The sequence below is a fragment of the Macaca mulatta genome, chromosome X, assembly GCF_049350105.2.
Source record: "Macaca mulatta isolate MMU2019108-1 chromosome X, T2T-MMU8v2.0, whole genome shotgun sequence".
In the NCBI taxonomy this organism is placed as follows: Eukaryota; Metazoa; Chordata; class Mammalia; order Primates; family Cercopithecidae; genus Macaca; species Macaca mulatta.
Window position 1 is genome coordinate 14,899,541 of NC_133426.1, and position 27,889 is coordinate 14,927,429.

Sequence of the window (27,889 nt, forward strand, 5' to 3'; positions counted from 1 at the left end):
GACAAGCCAAGAAATACATTTCTTTATTCTCATTCCCATAGAGCAGAGATGGAACAAGGATAGTGATGCTGGAAAATCCTGCCTCGATCAAATCATCACCTAAGTTAACATCAGAAAACCTGTATTTGAATCTGACCCCTCTATCCTTGCTCTGGAAAACTGAACATCTTGACCCAGTTGCTGTGAGGGCTAAATTAGATGATGCAGAATGTGCTTGGCATGCAGTAGATATGCAAAACAATAACTTATGACACTCTCCAAGCAGGGAAAAAAGTCTTCAGGCCTTCTAACTAATAGTAGAAACGTATGCAGTGTGTTTCAACTCTGGCCTCAGAGTTTAACAAATACAAATTGAATCAAAAAAATTAGTCAAACTCTATAAACAAGTTTATAACAAATACAAATCTAATCGAAAAAAACTAGTCAAACTCTATAAACCCAACTTGATTTTAAAATTCTAGTGGCTACAACACTCAATAATGTTTTCACGTCGTTTGTGAATCCATTCCCTCGATGCATTTAAAGATGTAGGAGAAACTGTTTCAGATCCTCTGGGAGGACGAGTTTGGTTATCTTATGATGCTGCTGGATTCCAAAGCACTTCCGAATTCTAAGGCGGCATAACTGCATCAAAGAAGGGGGCCCTGGAGAAAGATCGTAAGACAAGTCACACAGCGGTGTTATTGATCTAAGACTTCTCCTTTTTAAAAAAAAAAAAAAAAAGCATACAAGATAGAACATTGTTACAAGGAAATAATATTGAACTACTTAAGATCATTTTCTGGGATATTTTTGTAGAAGGCATTTTTAGTCTATGTTCTTTCTTTTCTGGTAGCTAATTGAAATAAGCTTGTTACGTTTTAATTTAGAGCAGAGTGAAAGAAATTTAAAGCTTAGCCTCACTAATGGAGTTAAGTAAGCTAACTTGGGAATTACACAGCTACACAAAAATTCCAATAATAAAAATAAAGTTATGTTTAATGGTATTGTTATCTTTTACCTTTAAAAATAAGGGCGTATTTCTAGATGCAAACATTTTTATAACTTGAGCAATTTAAGGTATTCAAATATAATGAGCTCACAGTGAATCCTAAGAGTATGTTAAGTCATGTTTGTTTTTATATTCTGTATTCAGAGCTATTCCAATGCTTCAATTCACAGGTGAAAAGTCAACTAGCTAGCACAAACCTTGCTTAGGGAACACTCAACAGTTTACATTTTACGACAGTGGTTCACAACTGGGAGGCAGCTCAGGGAAGGAAAGGAGGAGATCATTTTGCTCTTCAGGGGACATTTGGCAGTATCTGGAGACATTTTTGGTTGCCAAAACTTGAGGAAGGGTGCTACTGGCATCTAATGGGAGAGGCCAATGATGCTTCTAAACATCCCCAAGTACACAGGACAGCCCCCAACTGATCCAAAATGTCAATAGCATCAAGGTTGAGAAACCCCGTTATAGGGCAAAAGGATGGGGAATGATTTTCCATGCCCACTTCCCCCCAGCCCGCCCCCGTTCCTGCATCAAATTGTAATGGGAATCTTCTTCTGGTTATTTTTTAAAAAGCAAAACTATATACCCTCAAGAACTCCATAAAGCCATAGCCCTCAATCCAGGTAGCACTTCAGACTCACCTGGGGTGGGGGCACATTCAACCACATGGACGCTGAGTCCCCCCAACCAGAGATGTTGCTTCAATTATTGTTGGGTGAAGCCCAAGCATCCAGATTTTCTAAAGGCAGTTGCCCAAGGTCATCTGAGTGTGCGGTCAGGGTTGAGAATACAGCCAAAAGGATACTGTGGTGTCTATTTTCCTATAGCATCACCACCAACTACAGGATCAACTGAGTTAACTTATCTCTCAAGGTGATGGAGAACAAGGAGAGATGGAACTCGACACATATACAATCAAAAAAATACTTGCAGTATTTTAAACCAGGCCCTAACAGAAGGGCCCTGTTGGAGTAAGGCACCTATGAGATTATGCCCAGTATACTCAAAGCATATAATAATGAATGGCTTCCCAGTGTTCTCAAGGCATATATATTAATGAGCAGCAAAAACCACACTGTGGGGAAACTGAACCTAATCTAACCTCACTAAGGAATGTTGAAAGATGTGACTGATCATCTGTGCTAGAAACGCTGTCAGAGGCAACCGTAGGAGGTACTGATAAAGCATTACAAATAACCAGATCTCAGAGCAGACCTGATAGAGAATTAAGAAAAGCAGGATGTCACAGGAAACTCAGTGTATTAATAACTACTGATGCCAACTGAATGCTGCTAACTGTTTACTACAAGAAAGACAATGTAAAACAACTGTAGCTTCAAGTCCATAGACACAGAGCTGAAAACCCACTACAGATTTGCACTCACTCGCTGGCACCTGCAAACATTCAAGGGGTTTGCTTTGCTCGATAATAAAACCAGCTAATTGTATATTTATGAATCGTCATATTCCTTTGGGCCTTAATTTCTTTTTTCCCCCAGCAACAACCATTGATGTTTTTTGTTTTCGTTTTTGAAACACAGTCTTGCTGTGTCGCCCAGGCTGGAGTGCAGTGGCGTGATCTCGGTTCACTGCAAGCTCCACCTCCCAGGTTCACACCTTTCTCCTGCCTCAGTCTCCTGAGTACCTGGGACTACAGGCGCCCACCACCACACCCGGCTAATTTTTTTGTATTTTTACTAGAAACGGAGTTTCACCGTGTTAGCCAGGATGGTCTGTATCTCCTGACCTCGTGATGCACCCACCTCGGCCTCCCAAAGTGTGGAGATTACAGGCATGAGCGAGCCACCGCGCCCGGCCAGCAACCACCATTGATGTTTTAAAGCCAAAGTGTACTGGGTGAGGGGGATGGGGGCTGCGGTCGTGCTGGGCTGACAGTCATTTCTAGGTTTTAATTGAGCAAACACTGCCTTAGATGCTTATCAAGGGTGAGGTAGTAATATTCTTGAAATCTTTTCCCTTTTCTCAGAAAAAGGGAAAATCTTACCTTTCCTAACACCCACGCAAAGCCCAAATTCAGAACATGGTTGGGTTTTACCAACATTCTCATGTTGCCATACCTTTGAAAGAGGACAGTAACGGAATAAATTCCCTTCCCCAGGAAAGAGAGAAACAGGCAGAGTGAAGCAAATGAATTTAGGGGCACCCAGAGACAGAAACTGCAGTGAGCAATCCACAGGTCTAGTTTTCTGCACTTGCCTGGCCCCATTTCCTGTGGGCTCCAAGCCCTCTGAGAGGTGACTATACCAAAACCCCAAAAGTGACTCATGGAGGCAAAACAAGTGGTAATTCTCTCCAGCAGCAAATGACATCTCATAAACTAGTGGGATCACTGGCCACACTGTCACCATGCAAAACATAAATTCAAAATGAAAGTAATTACTGTCTCTAGGAAAGGCTTTGGGAAACGAAGCAGAAGGGAAAAGCCAGGGGAGGCGATCTGAGAATGCTATGAGGTTGTTTGATGGAGGAGGGGACATATACCTCCTACATTAACATATGCCCTACATTATGACTGAGGGGGACCTGAGGCACTTTTGTCTTTGTGAATCCCTTTCTCAATTAAAACAATTAAACATTCTATTTCACAACTGTGTTGGTATAAAGATGATTACAATCCACATTGTTCTATTCATTTTTTATTCTGATTTTTTAAAAATTAAGGTTTTTTTATGGGCCTTGTAGACACACAACTTTTTCAAAACAAGTAATTATTAAAATGCAGATAGAACTGTTCCGTGATCATCCCACTGCTTAACTGAAAGGGGCCTCTACTGGACTGTTCCTTGTGCCTGGAGTCGGTCTTTTCTACCTGCCCAGCCCTGCTCTGGAGCATAGGCCTTGTTCGGCATGTCCCTAGGCAGGGACTTGACTGCAAGCACCCTGGGGCAGTGAGAGTAGGAGGAAGAAGGATTCCTTAGCCCACTGTACAGTTCTGCCCAAGGCCAACCCTACTGCTCATCATGTGGGGAGAAAGTAACTAGATTGTATAACATCAGAATCCTTCTGGTAGGAAGGCCTGCTTCGAAGTCCCAGAATCCCTAAGAGTTCAGAGTCCACACTCCAGTAAGAAAAGCAGCACTGAGCTGATTGCTCAACTGCCTCTGAGCCCATGAAGATTGCAATAGGGTGGCTCCCCAACTTGAGGTGTCTCTGTTCCCCAGCCCAGCCCAGGCCTCAAAGCCCTACTTCCACACACACCACTCAACCACAATATTTCACTGTTTTAGTTGGGAGTCTCAGTTCTTACTTGTAGAGAAGTGTGGACTTCTCATTGGCTAATTTATAGTAGTAAATGTCTTTGGATTGGTGTGAACCCTAAACTCTTAAAGAGCTGCATTTTAAGCCCAGAAACCAAGTGTCCAGTAGTCTGGCCCATCTGTGGTGCAGCAAGATATCCTGGGGCCTCATGCAACCCCAAAGAGTCCTCTGCTGCCTCATTCTAAAGCATGTTTTAAATAAATGTAATACTAAAATTTTAAAACAGTATCTTAATTTTTAAAAAACTGGCCTACCCCATAATGAATATTCGATCATCCCCAAAATCTGTATCCAATATGCTAAATAGCAGGAGTTAGTACTGTACTGTGACCAGTACTGTATCTCATTGAATATTGAATTATCTCAACTTCCCCAGACTTGGTGATGGCAGAGAATGATCTTTGTATAGGATTGGGAGCCAGAAATAGCCAAATACCTGCCTTTCACTAGAGCCTCAAGGGGTGTCAACAGATTAGGGCTTAGGTTTTGGCAAAGAAGCACCTTCTCTCTCCAAGAAGAGCCGGGCCAAAGGGCTGTCTGGAGGCACCAGCTCCACAGGACGTTTGCCTTCAGCATTCTTGGCCTGGGTGTCTGCTCCAAAATCCATGAGCAGGCAGGCCAGCTCTTCACTGGCGGTCCTGGCCACTGCATGAAGTGGGGAATCCTGACCTTTCCCTTGGTTCACGTCCGCTCCTAAACAGTCACAAGAAGAAAAAAGAGTCAGCAAGGAGCAGAATCCAACCATCCCCCTTTTCAAAGCCCTGAGCCCCAAAATTTCCTCACAAGAGGGGATCCATATGGAGCACAGCAATCCTGGAAAAATGGGAGATGATTTGATTCCATTTTATAATGTGGGGAAAATCCCATCTGATAATGTTACTGAATGTATAGCATGAGCGACATAGCACAGAAAGTTAAACATTTGCCTTTCAGCACTGTACATAGGCATCACGCATATAAGAAAAATCCTAGTGACGTAAAAGCTCCACATTATTATTAATGGAACCTAAGTATTAGCCAGTACAGCCTGAGGGAGAGGCTAGATGGTAAAATCCAGCCTACACCAAGCAGCCAAATTCACCTGGTGTGCAGCTGCCACAGGGTGTAAAACTGGGCACTTGGGACTGGTGATTTGGACTCTGAAAAGCAACCAACTCATGGGGGTATCCCCTGGATTGGATTGGCCAATCCCAAGATCACAGGGGAGGTGGCAAAGTTCTCCCCTTCAGGAGTAAGGTGGATTTCTAGGACTGTCCCCACCCAGTTCCACTCCTACACTCTTAACAAATCCCCACCCCAGCCTAGATCCTGGCTTTCACTGTGACATGTGGGAACATGTGGCTTTGCCTGAGCTGCCATCTCTCTGGTAAAATGAAAATCTATGTCCACTCAACAAATGTTAACTGATCTGATCTTGTATTGTTCTTGACTTTGTGAGGGATACCAAACATGGCCCCTTCCAGGCTAGAAGCTTAAAATCTGCCCAGAGTGGCAGAGGTGGGGTGGGCGGTGGGGGAGAGACAAGAGACTGCATCTCTTAATTCACAGCAATGCCTGCCAGATGAGTAGGAGGCAATAAGGACTATAACAACATTCATTGGGAAACAGATTACTGAAGCCTTAAAGAATAAACAGGACTCAGATAATTAAAGAGGTGATGAAATGGTGTTCCAGGTGTTGAGAAGGGGGCTGGACAACAGCAGGGAGGTGAAAAGAAATAAGGGTACATAGGCCTTTTCAAGGAAAATATACTATTTGCAATGGGGCAAGTTCAGTATTTAAACCAAAGAGAACTGGTGAAGGTCCCAAATAGGAAGATTCAACACTAATCCAACAGCTTCGCAAGTGATGCAGGGCTTAATAATGTGACTGGCCAAATGTAGGGAGACAGAGGAAAGGGAGGAGAAACCAATAATCATTGAGGACCACCCTGAGAAGAGGCATCATCATCATCATCCTCATCCTCATTAGGAGTGAGAGAACTGAAGTTCAAACAGTGTGAAATAATTCCCCAAGGGAACACAGTCAATATGAACCCTGACCTTGTCCAACTCCATTGCCCACACTAATTTCTCTCCTACAGCAGTAAGACGTTTAAAATACATTTAATTTACTTTTCATTTTCTTTTGTTTTGGTTTGCTTTTTGCTTTACCTGACTCCAGAAGCTTCTTGACACAGGCTCTCTGTTGGTTTTCACAAGCCAAATAGAGTGGAGTGCCCAGGTGGCTGATCTTATGGTCAATGTTGCTCCCATAAGCTATGAGAGAGTCGACACACTCCGCGTGGCCTGCAGCCCAAAGCAGGAGAAAAACAGTTACAAGTTCCCTTAGCTAGAAAGACAATGCCATCCTCATTTTGCATTAAATTTGGCAGCAGTTTATCCAGAGGACCAAAAGCAATTTCCTTTAATTAGAATCAGGAGTGATTTTATTTTATTTTGTTTTAGAGACAGAGTCTCGCTCTGTTGCCCAGGCTGGAGTGCAGGGGCGCAATCTCGGCTCACTGCAAGCTCCGCCTCCCGGGTTTACGCCATTCTCCTGCCTCAGGCTCCCAAGTAGCTGGCACTACAGGCGCCCGCCACCACGCCCGGCTAATTTTTCTGTATTTTTATTAAAGACCGGGTTTCACCATGTTGCCCAGGCTGGTCTCAAACTCCTGAGATCAGGCAATCCGCCCACCTAGGCCTCCCAAAGTGCTGGGATTACAGGCATGACCCACCAGGCCCGGCCAAATCAGGAGTGATTTTTTTATTTTATTTATTTATTTTGTTTGAGACGGAGTCTGGCTCTGTCGCCCATGCCGGAGTGCAGTGGCGCGATCTCGGCTCACTGCAAGCTCCACCTTCTGGGTTCACGCCGTTCTCCCGCCTCAGCCTTCTGAGTAGGTGGGACTACAGGCGCCCGCCACCACGCCAGGCTAATTTTTTTCTATTTTTAGTAGAGACGGGGTTTCACCGTGTTAGCCAGGATGGTCTCGATCTCCTGACCTTGTGATCCACCCGCCTCGGCCTTCCAAAGTGCTGGGATTACAGGCGTGAGCCACCGCGCCCGGCCAGGAGTGATTTTAAACACTGCTATCAGTTAATGGTTTGACCACAGGATGCAATCTGCAACTACGGGTGAAACTCCATTTGAGTTTACTAGCCATGGTAACCAACCAGCAACCATCCACCTTTTTCAATTGTTTCTGGCTTTGTAGTTAGTCCATATGTAACAAATCTGCACTTTGCGCACATATACCCTAGAACTTGAAGTATAATAATAAAAAATAAACAAATAAATAAAATAAAATAAAATAAAAAAGTCTAAGCAGACAAATTGAAGTCAGAGTTGGGGAGAGAGATGGAGGAACAGGACCTGAAGGTGGACCTCAAGAATAAATGTCACAGTGTGGGCCACAGGACAGGGAAGGAAATTTACAACCTCTCCAAAGGCAGGCCCGGGAGAAATAGGCCACAGCGGGTATAGGCAAGGCTTAGAAGAAGCTGCCAAATCCAACATGAGCAGGGCCCAACCTGAAAAACTAAGCAAAAGCTGAATCACACTTCCTTGGTCCAGAATGTCGTATTTTGGACATTGCTCCTCTACGTTTCTCTTGCTATATTTTAGTTCTATGTATGTAGCAAATATGATGAGTTAGGATGTTCTCAATAAATAAATATCAACGCTTTGGGAGATCATTATAAGTGGGTTGGTCCAGTCAAATGGGAAGCCATTCTGTGAAAGCCACTGGAGAAACAGAAAGCCCTCTAGCAAGGTATGGTCATTATGATGATGACAAATTTGAGAAAATAAAAACTTGTGATTTTATGAGCTAAGACTATCAGAAAAAGTATAGCTTTAATGAAAAGAATTATCCCAAACTGTATACAACATCTTATAGTTTCAAAAATTGAAAGCTTATTTCATTTGGCAAACTTAAGTGTCACTGAGACAATGTTCTTTAAGGCCCTGAAATAGAAGACTATAATTTGTTTCATGAAATAACTTGATTTATATAAGGTCATGGGTATAACAACGGATTCCACAAATATTAATGGATAGTCTACTGTGTGCCAAGCCCTGTTCCAGTAATACAGCAGTGAAAAACATTCAAAATGCTCTAAAAGGGAGGCACTCAAACTTCCAGTGCACCAGAAAGCAGCCCGAGGGCTTATTAAACAAAACACAGGTGCTGAGCCCCATGCCCAGAGTTACTGATTCATGGGGCTGGAGTGGGGCTCAAGAATCTGTATTTGCAGCCAGGTCATGCTGATGCTTCCAGTCCTGGGACTCCATTTTGAGAACTACTGCTCTAAAATATACCTCCTTTTCTTTCCTTCTTTCAGCAGTAAGATGTCCCTTGAAGGAGTGGGTTTTAAAAGAAAATTCTCAACAGATTTACCTCTCCTGGCAGCTTCATGGATGGGGGATGCCAGATCACTCTCAGGTTGAACGCTGGCTCCGTGCTGCAGAAGCAAATTCACACAATCCCGGCTGCCGCTGACACAAGCATTAAACAGTGGAGTGTGCCAGTCTGTTGTCACACCATTCACCTGGAAAAAGAAGCTCCAGGATGAAGACAGGAAGGGGGATGTTTTGGGTTCAAAAGTAGGGTCCACCACTCTGAACATGTTATTTAACTTCTCTGAGCCTTAAATTCCTCAGCTATAAAATGGAGAAAAAAGTACCAAATTCCACAGGTTTTTGTGAAAAATGGAATTAGGGAGTGGCTATAAAGCATCAAAAATGTTACTCAATGTTTTATCTCTTCCATGCCCTCCCCAGGAACATGAACTTTGAAACTAGTTAGGATAATTTCAGTCGCTTACAAACTAATCCCTATTTTAAACTTCTTTCCTAGACCCATCCCACACCAGTTCAATTTCTTAACGGGTGCAAGAGGATTACTCTTGCTGCTGTGAGGAAATTGTTGAAATTGTTAACTGTAATTCTTAAAGTATAATTTAGAAAATTTTAAAAAACTTGACTTTCATACAAATATAGAATTAACACATACCAAAGATTTTATTCAACTCATTCATTAATGAGGGAACCAGTAAGATGGTAAGGCTGGCTCAAAAAAATATTTGGCCAGTCGCTGTGGCTCATGCCTGTAATCTCAGCACTTTGGAAGGCCGAGGCAGGTGGACTGCCTGAGCTCAGGAGTTCAAGACCAGCCTGGGCAACACGGTGAAACTCAGTCTCCATTAAAATACAAAAAATTAGCCGAGCATGGCAGCATGTGCCTGTAGTCCCAGCTACTCAGGAGGATTGCTTGAACCCGGGAGGCGGAGGTTGCAGTGAGCCCACATCATACCACTGCACTCCAGCCTGGGCGACAGAGCGAGACTCCGTCTCAAAAAAAAAAAAAAAAAAAAAAAAAGAAAAGAAAAATTTACATAGTCAACAGACTGCTGAAATATATTTGCTAATAGATACAAAACTCAGCCGGGCACGGTGGCTCACACCTGTAATCCCAGCACTTTGGGAGGCCAAGGTGGGCAGGTCACCTGAGGTCAGAAGTTCAAGACCAACCTGAGCAACATGATGAAACCCCGTCTCTACTAAAAATACAAAAATGAGCCAAGTGTGGTGGCGTGTGCCTGTAATCCCAGCTACTCAGGAGGCTGAGGCAGGAGAATCACTTGAACCCGGGAGGTGGAGGTTGCAGGGAGCTGAGATCATGCCACTGTACTCCAGCCTGGGCGACAGAGTGAGACTCCGTCTCAAAAATAAAAAAAATAAAAATATAAAAACTGGTTAATGTCCTATAGGGTCATAAAACTATAATCTTTGAGGCTATCTTTTCTAATGTTGGAAATCAGACAAATTTAGAAGTTAATGTCTAACTTCACAGTGTTTGGGCTATAATTACACAGTGAATAGAAAAGCCAAGCACAGACACATTCTTGTGTATCATTAAATGATTATTTGGTGACTCTTTTAAGCAATGATATTGTGAAGACAATGAATTCATTCTCAAACTCTACTTCCAAGCAGGGCCAGGACTAGAGTGAGGCACAAAGTTGCCCACGGTAAAAAATTTAAGGACGTATTCATTTTTGGAATCACACAAATAGTGCAGGAGCCTGAGAACGAGCACCTCTTTCAAGTTTGTACCCTAGGTGTCTCTTGCTTCACCTTGCCACTTTCCCTGTTTCCAAGTTTTGAATGTTTTCTTAGCCCACATATAAATCTGGCAATGCACTCACCTCTGGCTCTTTACTAATCTTGGGACAAAGCCCGTTCTTTTTTTGGCATGGACAGGGTTGCTTCCGGTTCTGAATCCTCTCACCTACTCTACTCTCCTGCCATAAGGAATGATTTCAAGATACAAAAATTGCTCACAATCACTTCTGGGACTTTGCATTTGCTGTTGCCAGAAGATAGCAAGCCCATAATATCCCCCACTCCACCATTCAGTTACCTAACACCAAACAGGTCCATTTTTGCTGCTCTTGCAATCCCTGCTACCATGTGAACAAGTCCAAGTTGCCAGCCAAAGGGTGAATGACCACATAGATTTTCTGTCTCCTCAGACATCCTAGCCACCCCAGGCAAATGTGTGCTTTCCACAATATTTCATTACCTTCCAGCCATAACAATGAAGACAGAAGTCTAACAACTATTAGTAGTGTGTGATAAAGAAAATGATATAGACTGTAAGCACGACTAAAAATTTAGTATTGCATCCACCTATCACTAAAGCAAACAAGTCTGATGAACATAATTTTCTTAAAAAACAACTGTCTTCATATTTCAAATCAGCCTAATCAAAAGTGCTGGAAGCTATTCAGTAGGGATATACATAGTCATTTTTCATTCTTGGTTTCTAAGATGTTGTTTCAGCTGCCCTTACCTGAGCTCCATGCTTTAATAAAATCTTTACACAAGAGGGATGACCTCCGAGACAGGCTTCATGGAGTGGGGAGACATGATCTGCCGTGATGATGTTCACAAGCCACCCCTGAAGGAGGGGAAATAGAGTAAGGGGTGCAAAGCGACAGTGCCCCGGGGCTGTTTTTCAGCCACCATTCCAGTACTATGACAAAGTTGACCTGGCTCAAAGTCAGATGGTACACTAAGATGTTTATATTGACTTTAAAAAAACCTGCCACACGACTGGTAGGAGTGTAATATGGTATAACCACTCAGGAAAACAGTTTGACTGTATCTATTAGAGCTGACAATGCCTACGCCTATGCCTCAGCCATCTGACTCTTAGATATATATACATCTAGATACATATACAAGAATATTCACAACAGCATTGGTCGTAATAGAAACTGCAAACAAACCAAATGTCCATCAACAATGAACTGAATTAATAAACTTTGGTATAATCTTTCAGCAGAAAGATTACACCCAACAAATTATAATGGCAAGCACTACCAGGGTGATGCTTGCAAAAATAATGTTGAGCAAAAGAAGCAAAATCCAAAAGCATACACACTGAATGACTACATCAATTTAAAGTTCAAAATTAGGCAAAACTACCCCATATTGTTTCAGAAGACATAATATATAAAGTAAAACCATAAAGAAAACAAGGAAATTGGGATAATGGTTAATCCTGTGGAAGAGGACAGGATCGTGTTCTAGAAAGCATGGTAAGGGGAGGGATGGGTGACTCTGTGGAGGAGCCGGCAATGTGCTATTTTTCCATTTCCTGACCTGGGGAGGCAGTCACATGGCAATACTCTCATCATCATCACTTTTTGTTCAAGTGCACACGTGTTTAAGTTCTTTTATGTTTGTTTATGAAATTTCTCAATTTTTTTAAAGTCAGCGTGGCCCGAATTGCTAAGTTTTAAGAAGCAATTATTAAATTTTAACATATTCACAAGTGTCTCTATCTTGTGGGACAATTAAAAGGAAATTATGAAACTGCAAGGGAAAAGAAATAGACTGCATGTACCTTTTTAGGAAGCCTAAATGTACTTTATTTAGGAAATTGAAATGCACCTATTAACTAATATAATTGCTCTTTAAATGTAAGTATTTAGTAGCACATAGGATTTAATAATATTTGTAATAAAAATACCAGTTTCACCCAACTTTTTTTTCTCAAAAAAACCCTCCTTTGCCTGACATTTAATTTTTTTTCTTAGATTTCCTAGCTCTATCATAGTTTTGACAAAAGGGTCAGTAAACAACAGCCTACAGAGTCAAATCTAGACCACAACCTGCTTCTGTACAGCACAGCAGCTAGGAATGGTTTCTACATTTTTAATGGTTTAAAAGAAATCAAAGGAATATTTTGTGACACATGAAAATTTTATGAAATTCAAATTTCAGCATCCATAAGCAAAGTTTTACCAGAACACAGCCATGCCCATTCATTTACATACTGTCTACAACTGCTTTTCTGCTAAACAGCAGAGTTAGGTACTTCCAACAGAGACTGCATGGTTCACAAAGCCTAAAATATTTACTATCTGGTCCTTTACTGAAAAAAATTTGCCAAGTCTTGTCTTGATCAAAGAAAAGAATATGTCATTTCTTACTTTACTATTCGTACCTAAGATTAAATGTCCAATTGGCAAGAGAAAATACCTTATTTTCTCAGTCATCACACTTACAAAAAGTAGTTTTGTCAATGCCACAAGAGGGGTATGATTGTCACATGAAGCAAAAATCATGCAAGTGTATCAGACACAAGTGGGGGGAAAGACAGGCTGAGGTACAGAACTTGGGCAAAAGGCAACCAATAGGAAACAACCAATAGAAAATGCGCATGCTCCTCCAGCACGACTACCATTTTTAAACCGGCATTTAGACCAGGCACGGTGGCTCATGCCTGTAATCCCAGAACTTTGGGAGGCTAAGGCTGATGGATTACCTGAGGTCAGCAGTTCGAGACCAGCCTGACCAACATGGTGAAACCTCGTCTCTACTAAAAATACAAAATTGGCCGGGCGCGGTGGCTCAAGCCTGTAATCCCAGCACTTTGGGAGGCCGAGACGGGCGGATCACGAGGTCAGGAGATCGAGACCATCCTGGCTAACACAGTGAAACCCCGTCTATACTAAAAAATACAAAAAAACTAGCTGGGCAAGGTGGCGGGTACCTGTAGTCCCAGCTACTCGGGAGGCTGAGGCAGGAGAATGGCGTGAACCCAGGAGGTGGAGCTTGCAGTGAGCTGAGATCTGGCCACTGCACTCCAGCCTGGGCGACAGAGCAAGACTCCGTCTCAAAAAAAAAAAAAAATACGAAATTAGCCGGGCGTGGTGGCACATGCCTGTAGGCCCAGCTACTCGGGAGGCTGAGGCAGAATTGCTTGAACCCGGGAGGCGGAGGTTGCAGTGAGCCGAGATCGCGCCACTGCACTCCCGACTGGGGAACAAGAGCGAAACCCTATCTCAAAAAAAAAAAATAATAATAATAATAATAATAATAATAGTAATAAAACCAGCATTTAGGTGTTTATACATAAATCCAGGTAAATGAAATACAACAACACAGCTATTGGTAACACAAAACAAAAAGTTTTCACCATATACTCACATTACAGAAAGGTTCCTTCTACAAAGTTAGAAACTCATTTATAGTTCATCATCAAGCTACAGTTTTACCTCAGATTAACTGTGGTTTGTCTAAATTATTAACAAGTCTGAGTCATATAATATCATAAGGTAATTAACCCATTACTTCACACCATTACTTCACAGTGTCCAGTCCACAGTCAGTTCTTAGTTTTGGAAAAAAAAAAAAAAAAAAAGATCGAATGGCTTAACTTTAATATATTTATTTTCAGTCGTCAACTACTCTTAGTTGACAAAATGTACTTCTCTTGATTCTTGAGTTTGGATGTGGTCATGTGACTTGACCAGTGGGATGTTAGCCGATGTGACATGGACAGATTGGAAGTATTCTTGCATGGTTGGACTTGCCCTGCTGTGCTCCAGCGTTTTGCCAAGAGAAAATAATTCCTCAGGTAGCCAGTGGTCCAAGAAGGATGAAAGAGATGTGCAGCAAGGCTACACCCAACCCACAGCTGGGAGCCAAGCCCAGCCAGGCCCAGCCTTGATGAGCTGACACAAACACACATCAGCAAGAAATAATGGTTACTGTTATCATGTCACTGAGTTTTGGGGTGGTTTGTTATTGAGTTATGGGGTGGACTGACCTAGGTAGGTATCAGAATACTCATTTTATGAAAGCAGAAACTGGGGCTCTAAAAAGACATCTTACACAAATAATGGGATACAACTTGGAGATGGTTCTGGCTGATGTTTCATAAACACATAAATACTGAATGCAAATGAGTACCTGTCCAATTTAACAAGTGATACATAAAAGCTGCAGTGATCATTTTTCGTGCTATCAAAATAGGGTAAATTTCTAATTTTATCTGGGAAGTAGCCTAACTTCTTTTAGCTAGAATTAGTGTTATAATCTATTTATAATAGGCTGCTGCTACCAAAAATGGCTTAAGATAGTGGCTTAGAATAGTATGAAATTTTTCTTTAGAAATTATTTTCTTATAGGAGGATTTCTTACTCTAGATAGGTCTATGAAATTGGATTTTTTAAAGCACATTTATTCTCACTCAGCTCTATCTGAAACTTAGCATATCCTTCAATTCAGAATGTAGACAACAAACCACAGTAGTAATAGTAGTATGTAGGGTTATCTCCAATAGAAATTACAGATATTTTCTATTGTATTACAATTGTCATAGACAAAAGTATCTCAAAATATATACTCATCCTATTTAGAAATTATAGTAGTTATTAGAATCGCCATGAGGTCTTCTATTTAATGAATTAATTTAAAAGTTCCCATGTTATTATGTCACACATTTGTTTTAATATTTTGATAGGTTTCTTTTGTATTATATTTTCAAAAAGCTACCTGGCTGATGAGGTTCCTCAGAGACAGCTGATGTCCGTAGATTGCAGCTTCATGCATAGGAGACCAATCAGACACAGCATCTGTATGGAAAGGGAGGAATGGGTTATATCCTGCTAATGCACTTAGACCCAGAGGCTTATCCTTGCCCATCAATAAGAGCCTAATAGTCCCTGGATGGAGACATTGGATTCACTCAACCAAAATTCCCATTAGGAATTCAGCATTTCTCTTCTTTATTAATATTTTTTTGTGCACAGTTTGTTTGAACAATGTCTGGAGAGCTTGGGAAAGAACTACAGCCAGTCCTCAAACTAAGGAGAAACGAGGTGGACTGGGATGACAGATTACTGTATTTCTATTTACACACTGGTTTCAAAGGCAAATGGCCCATTTAGTTAAGCGAGAGCTTCACTAATTACCAGCATTAGTGTGTTAAGCTGTAGCTGCCGGTCTAGTTTCCTGCATGAAATACAGACTTTGGCATCTCAGCAAACAGTGTCCTGTATTAATAGCAGTAATCATGTAATTACATGCACCATTAGGTTTGGAATGAAATCTAAACAGAACCATATCTATTTATAGATTATCTCCTGTCGTAATATTAAGCACAAATCAGTGCTCAGTCTCACCTTGAAACAGGGACATTATTTACCCCCAAACGCAGCATGCCAAGGTGGTTAAAGAAAGCTCTTAATTCAGACCCGCTTCACCTTTTCTGACCTGTGGGTCCCGGGAAAGGCCCAGTGCCCCAGTTTCCTTCTCTGTAAAGTTACACGTTGAGCATCCCTAATATATAATATGCAGGTTGAGCATCCTTAACCCAAAACTCCCAAATCCAAAATGCTCCAAAATCCAAAGCTTCCTGAGTGCTAACATGATGCCACAAGTGGAAAATTCCACATGTGACATGTGATGGGTTGCAGTCAAAACTTTGTTTCATGCACAAACTTATTTAAAATACCATATAAAATTACCTTCAGGTTATGTGTGTAAGGTGTATATGAAACATAAATGAATTTCGTGTTTAGACTTGAGTACAATCCACAAGGTAAGTCATTATTGTATATGCAAATATTCCAACATCTGAAAAAATTGGAAACGCTTCTGGTCCCAAGGATTTCAGAGAAGGGATGCTCAACCTGTACTTACCATGGCTCAATACATACTAGCTACTATTATTATCCTGCCCTAACACTAAATAGACAGTCTTGATTACACCTCATCATCACTGCTATTTAAAATAGCAAATTTACACCGGGCGCGGTGGCTCCACACCTGCAATCCCAGCACTTTTGGAGGCTGAGGTGGGCAGATCACCTGAGATCAGGAGTTCGAGACCAGCTTGGCCAACATGGTGAAACACCATCTCTACCAAAAATGTAAAAATTAGCTGGGTGTGGTGGCTCACGCCTATAATCCCAGCTACTCGAGAGGCTGAGGCAGGAGAATCGGTTGAACCCGGGAGGTGGAGGTTGCGGTGAGCCGAGGTCATGCCACTGCACTCCAGCCTGGGCAACACAGTGAGACTCTGTCTCAATAAAATAAAATAAAATAGCCAAATTTATTCTACAACCACATAGAAGGAAAACAAATTCTCAGGAAAGAGGCCTGAAAACCCAATCCCAACCCATTAAATGCTTTCCTCTCTCTTTATAATTGAATATGAATATGACCGAGTGAGGCATAGACCTGATCTTTTCTCATCTCAATCTTCATCTGATTTCCAGTAGAAATGTGAGGGAGGCGTGCCTGAACCTGCTTCAGCTCCAGCTCCACCTGCTTCGGCAAACACACTACATACAAACAAGGTAGAAAGGTCTGGTGCCAGTTATGCCTTGCGTGGTAGCTAATAGCTCCTAAAAGCTGAGAAGACCTGGAGAAGGGGGGTACTTACTGTCTCTACCTTGCAAAATGAAAGGCTATGAAGTATCCTTTGTACTTAACACATGTTGGCTTAACACTCTGTACTGAACACATGAGGCCCGTCTGCCACCTGAAGCCATCAGTGCCCTGGAAAATCTGTATTAGTAAGCAAATGACCATTCTTCCAGATGGATTCATTAGGCATTTGGTACATAAAAGGAAGACAAATGAGCCCATCTACATAGTGCCCATCCAATGCTTTCCTTCTGGGGTCACTAAGGTGCTTGAGACAAGGTACATCTTAAGTGAAATGGCTTTTCCAACCGTCAAAACCTTACACTTAATAGATACTCAATGTCCTCACAGCATTCTCTGATGTTCCTAATTATTTCTGGAATAATACTGCTGATTCTAGGGCTTGGAAGCTAAAATTCGGACTGCAGATATGGAAAGATTGATCTCCAAATTAGAATTGAAAGGACAACTAATTCCACCCTGTTGGTGCTGATAATGCCAAATACCATTCACACAAAATCTTGAATGAGAACAAAGAGCCACAAATTGAGAAAGGTTTTGAAAATCAGTTTTCAATAGATTTGCAAATGTATCCTGATGGATCACCACATGTATGATGATTAATCCACTTTTTTTTCCAAGTGCTCAGCTGCTAAGAAATACAGCTGCCACATTTCCCAACCTCTCTTAAAGCTCCCTAAGATTACGAGTGTCGACAGCCTAAACAGCCAGGCAGGTAAATTGGGTCCTAATTTGTAAGTGTTTAGATTTCATAAAAATGATGCACTTATCAAGTGTAGCCACAAATGGTCTTACTTTCTACTCATTCATTATGGGACCATTACTCTATTTGGGGCAACTAAAGAAGTACATACTTCTCCAAGAGAACAGGCTATCTGAGTTTGCACCTCTGCAGAATGTAGTGCTTACAGAGCACAGACAGCTTGTGTCTTTCAGAAGTAGAGTGTTGTCCTGGTACACATAGTGAGGGGCTGACAATGTGAATATCTCTAGCTAGCTATCTAGCAAGCAGCTGTATTGAGATATAATTCGCATACCATACAATACACCCATTTAATGTGTACAATTCAGCAGTTTTCAGTATATTCAGAGCTATGCACAACCAATGCCACAATCAATTTTAGAACATTTTCATCACCCCAAAAAGAAACTGTGCCCATTTAGCAGTCACTCCACAGTTCTACTTCCCCCAGCCCCTGGCAACCATGGATCTAGTTTCTGTCACTATGGATTTGCCTATTCTGGACATTTCACATAAATGAAACCATACAGTATGTGGTGCTTTGCAACTGGCTTCTTTTATTTAGCATAATGTTTCAAAGTTTCATCCATGTTGTAGCATGTACCAGTACTTCATTCCTTTTTTTTTTTTTTTTTTTTTTTTGGTCAAATAATTCCATTGTATGGATAAGTCACATTTTATTTATTCATTCATCAGTTGACAGAAATTTGTGTCATTTCTACTTCTTGGCTATTATTAATAATGCTGCTATAAACATTCATGTACAAGTTTTTGAGCAGATGTATGTTTTCAATTCTCCTGCATATACACCTAAAAGAACTGCTGTATGATATGGTAACACAATGTTTGTTTTGAGACTATTTTCCAAAGTGGCTGTACTACATTATATTCCCATCAGCAGTATATGAGCCTTCCCCTTCTAACTTAAAGTCATTTCAGTTCAGGGTTTGTTAGGCCTGTCATGGTATACCTATGCTCCTGCCCAGAAGAAAAACATGAGTCCCTGTAAAACCAAAATCCGTCTCAAATTTATACAAGGACTTTGACCTCAGCAGGTCTCAGAACAAATGAGTGATTATGTGAAAATGTACAATAGTGACAATGAGTAATTTAACATTTTTCTTTGTGTGTAATGTTTTGTTTGTTTTTCGAGACAGAGTCTCACTTTGTCACCCAGGCTGGAGACAGTGGGGCAATCTTGGCTCACTGCAACCTCCGCCTCCCAGGTTCAAGTGGTTCTCCTGCCTCAGCCTCTCAAGTAACTGGGACTACAGGTGCACACCATCACACTCAGCTGATTTTTGTAATTGTAGTAGAGACAGGGTTTCACCATGTTGGTGAGACTGGTCTCCAACTCCTGACCTCAAGTGATCCATGCGCCTCAGCCTCCCAAAGTGCTGGGATTATAGGCATGAGCCACTGCGCCTGGCCTACTTTAACATTTTTCTAACATTCAGAGAGCATAGATTGTGTGTATGTGTGTGTGTATTAGCAAACACCGTAATTTGCAACATGGATTAGTCCACACACACTCTTTCACTCTGGAAAACACTGAAAAGATAGCTGAGTGAGACATGTCTCTTTAGGGATCCAAATGAGGGTCTGTCTGGTGGACCTGGGAAATGCTTCTTCCTTCATGGTTTTCCAGAGCCCACATCCCAAGCAGGCAACGAGCTGTAGGCTCAACACATGCCCAGTTAAACCCCAAAGCAGTTGCCCTTGCTTTCCTGCTAACTGGCAGCTGGAAAGGGCAGAAAACAAGCAGGAAAGGGGACCTATTTTCCTGCCAGAACATGGACAATTCTCATAGTAGGAGACTGTCCAATTCATGAAGGGGAGACTCAAGGTCACGACATCCTTTTCCACGGACCCCACCCAAGTCTTTGATACTCGAAGGCCATTAGGTGTATGTAACACATTATCCAAGTCCTTGGCGTATATTAAAGGCTCTTTCCCAACACTGGTTCAGCCAAGGTCTATTGGTTTTACTGCCAAAAAAATACATGTGAAATGAGGTCACTGACAATGCCATGGATCCGGTGCTGTGGCTTATGGGTAAAATGGGGCAGGGAGCTCTTGTAATGAAGCCACTCCACAAGTCCTCCAAGTAATGCCATTAAACTTATCTTTTAAATTGTACCCTCATCAAACGTGGAGCACATTAGGGAGGCTGCCATTTCATTTTTATTGTAATTTGTGGAACATTTTTTTTTCATTTCTGTTATTTCAAAAGAGATTTAAGATGCACTAATTGGTACATTCTGAAAATAGCTATTACTGATGTTCTGAGAACCCCAGTGAATGCTGGGCAGTAGCATAAATGTACTCATCCTGAGAAACGTTTTGCAAAGTCAAGGAGATTTTGGGTTGCTCTGAGGGGACAGGAGTATTTGCCTTCAGTCTTCAGGATGCAATAAGGGTGGATTCAGTGGCATGAACCAACCTGCCAGAACCTGGAAAGGATCTGGGTGCTGTGTTCACAATTATTGTGGACCTTGGTTTGATCCCAGGACAAACCAGAAAAGAGGAGAAAAAGAAACAAGAGGCTTACAGTCAGAAACAAACAGAAAGGCCCACTGAGGCAACTCCTGGGCAAGTCAGGCCTGTCCACTGCAGTTCTTTCTCCAGTTCCGTCATCCAGCCCCTCCTCTCCTCTTTCTTCTCTCTCTTCTCTCTCTCCTCTTTCCTGTCTCCCTCTCTCTTCTCTCTCTCAATATAAAGCTGCCTTCCCATTCTGTCTCAAAGGCAAGTTTTCCCCCCAGAAAACTCATCCCTCCTGAGGTGCCCCAATATCTAAAAATTCACCATAACACAATACAATTGTTTTCTTTCAATACCTGTTCCAGCTTGTCTTCTGTTTAAATGTGAATACTCTCTACAGGGTGGGCTCAATTTTGCAAGGATAGAAATACCTCTACAGGTGTCAGTCTCCAGGCAAAATCCCAAAAGATAAGACACTAACACTGGCAACAGCGGTGACCTGCTTGGTGGAATTATGGGTGGTTAGTTTATCTTTCAATGTATTTTCCCAAGTTTCCATGAGTAGGTGTAAATTAGTTTCTTAGGGATACCACAACAAAACACCACAAACTGCGTGGCTTAAAACAACAGAAATTTGTTGTCACAGAGTCCTAGAGGCTAGCAGTGGGATAGAAGTCTGAAATCAAGGTGTGGACAGTGCCATACTCTATCCAAAGGCTCTAGGGAAAAAAAATCCTTCCTTGCCTCTTCTAGCTTCTGGCAGTGGCCATCAGTCCTTGGTGTTCCTTGGTTTCTAGGTGCTTCACTCCTATCTCTGCCTCTGTTGTCACATAGCATTCTCCATGTGTCTCCTCTCCTTTTCTTACCGGGACTCCGGTCATGTTGGATTAAGGTCCATCCTACCCTACTTATGACCTCATCTTAACTAATCTTAACTAAGAAGGTCGCATTCTGAGGCACAGAGGGTTGAGAATTTAACCATGTATCTTTTCAGGGGACACAATTCAGCTCCTAACAAGCTACTTTCAGGAAAAAAGAAAGGCATTCTTTCCCTGCTCCTTGGACAGGAGAGTCTAACATTAAACAAATCTCTATAAAGAGTTGGTTGCCCATCTTCATTCATAACCTTTCCTCCCTCCCTACCCCAGGGAAGTGGGCAGAAAAACGCCTGCAGGCGGAGGTGGGAGCAGCCAGACAATCCACACCTGGGCTCTATTTTCCCTCTAACTTGGCCTTGTGCGAAGGGACATGCTTCACCTGAGCTGAGTTTCTTGGCAAGCTATTTGAAAACAGCATTCTGAGTGTTCTGCATTCCACACTTCACCAAGGTTAAGACCTCAGAAGCATAAACAAAAGCAACCAACTACAATGGAGGTTTTACCCAAGGGGCAGGACTGATGCAAAGCAGATGGAGAATGACTTGAGTAGGGAGAGGCAGAAAGTCTAGGAGGGTTTCATGGGGGCAATGGCTCAGCTGGGTGTAGAAGGTGAGTGGCAATTTGCCAGTCAGATTCACAACAGAAAGTAAGAGACCAAAAGTATCCAGGCACCTACCCTTGTGACTTCTACTTCTTTGAAAACTTCTCTTCCCTTAGTACCTGTGTAATTACAACATCCAGAATCTCTTTCTGCTTCTCTGTCCAACTTACTGGTCCTACTTCATCAACTGGAGGCCTGTCCCAGGGTTCCATCCTTGGTTGACTCTCAGCTCTTGGCCATCAGACAATTTCTCCCTTCCCTAGGTTTCAACCACAGCCCCTCTGTAGAACATTCTGAGGTCTCTGGCTTATAACCTGTGATCATTCCTAAGTCTCAGTCCCATGTCATCATACTGTGCACTGGACATCATTGTTGGTACTGTCATGTCCAAAACAGAACTCTGTATCCTCCCCTCCTCATCCTGCATCCAAGGCACTTCCTTTCCAACTTCCTTCTTATCTAGCTTATCTGACATTACTTTGGGCTTGAGAACCTTCTAATTTTGCCTGCCTTCTCTCTGTTAGTTCCAACATTTAATCAAGCAGCATACCCTGATTTCTCTCTCCTTTGAAATCATCGCCCTTTCTCTGTCATTTCCAAAGTTCGATCCAAATGTAAGTTTCATGCTTGGATTAGTGCAGTGGTTCTCAAAGTATGGTCCCTGACCAGTACCATCCGTGTCACCTGGGAGTTTGTTATGAATGCAGATTCCTAGGCCTCCACCCCAGGCCTACCACTTCATCAAAAGCCGCATCATCTGTGTTGCCCAGGCTGGAGTACAGTGGCATGATCTCGGCTCACTGCAACCTCTGCCTCCCAGGTTCAAGCAATTCTCCTGCCTCGGCCTCCTAAGTAGCTGGGACTATAGGCATGTGCCAACACACCCAGCTAATTTTTTTTTTTTTGAGACAGAGTTTCACTCTTGTTGCCCAGGTTGGAGTGCAATGGTGTGATCTCGGCTCACCACAACCTCTGCCTCCCAGGTTCAAGCGACTCTCCTGCCTCAGCCTCCTGGATAGCTGGGATTACAGGCATGCACCACCATGCCCAACTAATTTTGTATTTTTAGTAAAGACTGGGTTTCTGCATGTTGGTCAGGCTGGTCTCAAACTCCCGACCTCAGGTGATTCGCATACCTCGGCCTCCCAAAGTGCTGGGATTACAGGTGTGAGCCACCGCACCCAGCCAAATTTTTGTATTTTTAGTAGAGATGGGGTTTCATCATGTTGGATAGGCTAGTCTCGAACTCCTGACCTCAAGTGATCCGACCACCTCAGCCTCCCAAAGTGCTGGGATTACAGGTGTGAGCCACCGCACCCAGCCAAAAGCTGCATTATCTGCATTTTAATAAGCTCTCCAGGTGATGTAGAGGCACAAGAGAACTTGAGAACCACTGTATGAATGCAACAATCTCCCACGATTCCAACACAATCTATCCCAGCTGTGGCTACCAAGTTAATTCACCTACAGCCTTATTACCAGGTCTCTGCGCTAGAACCACCAATGGCTCTCAATTCCCTGCCTCATGAAGCCTAACCTCCTGCACTTAGCTCTTAAATCTGTATCTGCCACTCCATCTCTTCAAACCTGTTCTCACTAGACTCCCTAAGACCTTCACATTTTGCACTCTAGCTGTAACAACGTGTTCACTTTACAAGCACCATGCCTTTGAGTATAACACCTGCCCATTCCCACTCACCCACCCTGACCCCACCAAGGTTGGATTAGGACATTTAGAAACACTGAACAGTTGGCTCAGGCCTGTAATCCCAGCACTTTGGGAGGGCGAGGCGGGTGGATCACGACGTCAGGAGATCGAGACCATCCTGGCTAACACAGAGAAACCCCGACTCTACTAAAAATACAAAAAATTAGCTGGGCGTGGTGGTGGGAGCCTGTAGTCCCAGCTATTGGGAGGCTGAGGCAGGAGAATGGCATGAACCCAGGAGGTAGAGCTTGCAGTGAGCCGAGATCACGCCACTGCACTCCAGCCTGGGCGACAGAGCGAGACTCCGTCTCAAAAAAAAAAAAAAAAAAAGAAGAAGAAAAAGAAACCCTCAACAGTGAAAAGTGGCTGGTGCCTCTCTCCCATGTGGAAACAAAAATAAATACAATACTTAGCTATAAAATAACAGTGCAGAAATCAACCAAATTACTGATTCTTTCCCATAATGATTGGTTTGCTGCTTTAAAAATGTATTTATTGGCTGGGCACTGTGGCTCACACCTGTAATCCTAGCACTTTGGGAGGCTGAGGCGGGCAGACTGCCTGAGCTCAGGAGTTGGAGACCAGCCTGGACAACATGGTGAAACTCCGTCTCTACTAAAATACAAAAAAAAAAAAAAATTAGCCAGGCGTGTGCCTGTAGTCCCACCTAGTCCCTGCTTCTCCCTCCTGAGGCAGAAGAATTGCTTGAATTGCTTGAACCCAGGAGGCCAAGGTTGCAGTGAACCGAGATTGGTGCCACTGCACTCCAGCCTGGTGACAGAGCGAGACTCTGTCAAAAAAAAACCGTGTGTGTGTGTGTATGTATGTGTGTGTGTGTGTGTGTGTGTGTGTGTGTGTGTATATAATTCGTTATAAAAAGTGGCTGGGCATGGTGGCTCACACCTGTAATCCCAGCACTTTGGGAGGCCAAAGTAGGCGGATCACTTGAGGTCAGGAGTTCAAGACCAGCCTCGCCAACATGATGAAACCCTGTCTCTACTAAAAATACAAAAATCAGCTGGGTGTGGTGGCAGACGCCTGTAATCCCAGCTACTCGGGAAGCTGAGGCAGAAGAGTCGCTTGAACATAGGAAGGTGGAGTTTGCAGTGAGCCGAGATTGCTCCACTGCATTCCAGCCTGGGTGACAGAGTGAAACTCCATTTCAAAAAAAGAAAAAAAAAAAAAAAGAAAAAGAAATTCTTTGTAAAAAGCGATTTTGGGTGCCACTTTTGCTTTCCTAGTTCTCCAAACTCATGCTCAATACATCTGCTGATGAATTCAGTTCTGCCTTTGTGGATCTAAATCCCACTGACCATTGAGTACTCTGCTCATTTTATAAGTGAAATTGGATAAATGAATGAACGAATGAGCAGGCTAGTCTGCTCAGTCAAAGGGAAGGTGTTTTGTGTTTTATTTCTTCCATTTTTACCCTTTCAGTACCTGCATAGTAGATTAATAAACCCTGACTGACGGCTGGGCACGGTGGCTCACGCCTGTAATCCTAGCACTTTGGGAGGCCCAGGCGGAGGTCAGGAGTTCGAGACCAGCCTGGCCAACGTGGCGAAACCCCATCTCTACTAAAAATACAAAAATTAGCCAGGCGTGGTGGCGGGCACCTATAATCCCAGCTACTCGGGAAGCTGAGGCAGGAGAATCGCTTGAACCCGGGAGGCGGAGGTTGCAGTGAGCCGAGATCCCGCCATTGCACTCCAGCCCGTGCGACAGAGTGAGACTCCGTCTCAAAAAAACCAAAACAGGCCGGGCACAGTGGCTCACGCCTGTAATCCCAGCACTTTGGGAGGCCGAGGCCGGTGGATCACGAGGTCAGGAGATCCAGACCATCCTGGCTAACACGGTGAAAACCCGTCTCTACTAAAAACACACAAAACATTAGCCTGGCGTGGTGGCGGGCACCTGTAGTCCCAGCTACTCGGGAGGCTGAGGCAGGAGAATGGCGTGAACCCGGGAGGTGGAGCTGGCAGTGAGCCGAGATCGCGCCCCTGCACTCCAGCCTGGGCGACAGAGCGAGACTCCGTCTCAAAAAAAAAAAACAAAAACAAAAACCCTGACTGACTTCAGGGTCTCTCCCTGTTTACTGCCCCTTTAATCAGCAGGTGCTGTGGGCAGTATACCAGGTGTGTGTGTGTGTGTGTATATATATTTACACACTTTTTTTTTTTTTGAGATGGAGTCTCGTTCTGTGGCTCAGGCTGGAGTGCAGCGGTACGATCTTGGCTCACTGCAAGCTCCACCTCAGCCTCCCGAGTAGCTGGGACTACAGGCGCCCACTACCACGCCCGGCTAATTTTTTTGTTATTTTTTGGTAGAGACGGGGTTTCACCGTGTTAGCCAGGATGGTCTCGATCTCCTGACCTCGTGATCCGCCTGCCTTGGCCTCTCAAAGTGCTGGGATTACAGGCGTGAGCCACCGCGCCCGGCCTGTTTTGGTTTTTTTGAGACGGAGTCTCACTCTGTCGCACGGACTGGAGTGCAATGGCGGGATCTCGGCTCACTGCAACCTCCGCCTCCCGGGTTCAAGCGATTCTCTTGCCTCAGCCTCCCGAGTAGGTGGGATTACAGGTACGTGTAATCCCAGCTAATTTTTGTATTTTAGGTAGCAACGGGGTTTCACCATGTTGGCCAGGATGGTATCATGACCTCGCGATCCGCCTGCCTCGGCCTCCCAAAGTGCTGGGATTTCAGGTGTAAACCACCGTGCTCCGCCTATATAAGCCTGAACCCAGGAGACGAAGGTTGCAGTGAGTCAAGATTGCGCCACTGCACTCCAGCCCGGGCAACAGAGCAGGACTCCGTCTTAAAAAAAAATTAATAAATAATAAATACATCAATTCAGCAAGGCTGTGGCAACACCAGCTTTCCCAGCCCTGGGTGCTGGGGCTTGTCACCATAACAAGCCCCCAAGGATCTCAACAGGGTGAACAACAGTTGCAGAAAGTGAGCTGTTTCCTTCACCCTCACCCTGCTCCCTTTGCTCTCCAAAAGTTACGAACTTTGAGTCTCCTTCCTGATAAACTCCAAGGCTTCCTCACTGACTGGTCTCAGTTTGGGAAAGGATGTGGCATCAACTTTGCAGACTTGGGGCTGGAGAGTTAACCAGTATATTACTAACCAATACACTATTATTTATAAAAACCTGTGTGCAAATGCCTAAACAAATTTTTCTGAATCCTTTTAGCCAACAAGCACCTGCTGAATGCTCACCAAAATGTGTATTTGTGGCATTCTGTACGTTAGCACAGACACCACCTGACAGATGAGAATACCTGTAAGATGATTCTCCAATGTTTAAGTAAAACAAAGTCTCTTTTGTCTCTTTTGAAAGTGACTCAATCAGTGCTCAATGTTTGAACATCATTTATAAACCCTGCCCCGCCTAAATACCAAACACCTAAGACTTGCAAATTAAGAAAAAAGTTTTAGCATTAAAAATTTTCCTGTTTGTAAGTAACTTTCAAACCTCTAATGTAATAAATAATGCATCTGACCCACAAAGAATGATTCCTGGGAGCTGAAATTTTCACTGGAGAATAATTTGGGACAACTGAATTTGTGTTGTATGTAGGATTCTGCAGAAAGAAGTGTACACATTTTTGAACAGCTGTGTAAAGGATATATATCAGCGACCTGTGGGCATCTGCCCAGTAACAGACCCATGGACACCTCACACAGAGCCACTGAAACTGCCCAACCCTCCTCTCCTAAGCACATTAGCCAACCTCCCCAGGGCTGATTCCACTGCCCCTATGACTCACCACTCATCAATGGGTTTGAAAGAAGCCTGATGTCAGGAGAGTCTCTTGGCCCCGCGGGCTTGCTCCCATCCATGTCCCCTTGTTTGCCATCCATGATGCTCTCTCCTAAGTGAGCAAGCTCTGCGCTCCACTTCAGTTGCTCAGCAAAGTCCAAACTCCATGCTCCCCCGCTCCTGAAAAATTCCAGTTCTGTGGCTGGCTGAGCTGCACACGTCCTGGTCAAATGGTCTGCAGCAAAGAACAGAGCAGGCAGGGTAATCTGAGTGCTACCTGTGGTCAGAGAGGCACACGCTCGTGTACACACACACACACACACACACACACACACACACACACACACGCTTTACCTAACTGGCTGGAGGCCCGCCAGAGGCCACAAGAACCCTCCAGCCCTAAGTCTGCGAAGTTGCTGATGTCACGTCCTTTTCCAAACTGAGACCAATCAGTGAGGAAGCCTTGGAGTTTATCAGGAAGGAAACTCACAGTTTGTAACTTTTGAGAGTGAAGGGAGCAGGGTGGGGATGAAGGAAACAGCTCACTTTTTGCAACTGTTGTTCACCCTGCTGAGATCTGTTTGTTACATGGTAGCTTGTTATGGAGACAAGCCCGAGCACCCAGAGCTGAGAAAGCTGGTTTTGCAGCAGCCCTGCTGAATTGCTTGCACAGTAACATGCACAGCACGCCCTGGCCATCTGCAC

General features: G+C 43.4%; 1 protein-coding gene across 5 annotated transcripts; it reads right to left on the minus strand.

The window, feature by feature from the left end:
* On the minus strand, positions 1 to 27,889 carry ASB9 (ankyrin repeat and SOCS box containing 9). 5 transcript variants are annotated; one of them, XM_015126996.3, is made up of 8 exons: positions 27,539 to 27,889; positions 27,192 to 27,419; positions 15,110 to 15,189; positions 11,112 to 11,219; positions 8,655 to 8,805; positions 6,424 to 6,558; positions 4,711 to 4,963; positions 1 to 644 (listed from the first exon to the last, which is right to left on the minus strand). In XM_015126996.3, the coding sequence occupies exons 2-7, from the start codon at positions 27,283 to 27,285 to the stop codon at positions 4,743 to 4,745; spliced, it is 789 nt and encodes a 262-aa protein (XP_014982482.1). In that variant the 5' UTR covers positions 27,286 to 27,419; positions 27,539 to 27,889; the 3' UTR covers positions 1 to 644; positions 4,711 to 4,742. The 5 variants fall into 5 exon arrangements, with proteins under 5 accessions (XP_014982482.1, XP_014982481.1, XP_028697801.1 ...); XM_015126995.3 differs by having other exon boundaries at positions 4,772 to 4,963; positions 27,539 to 27,723; XM_028841968.2 differs by having other exon boundaries at positions 4,707 to 4,963; positions 27,539 to 27,722.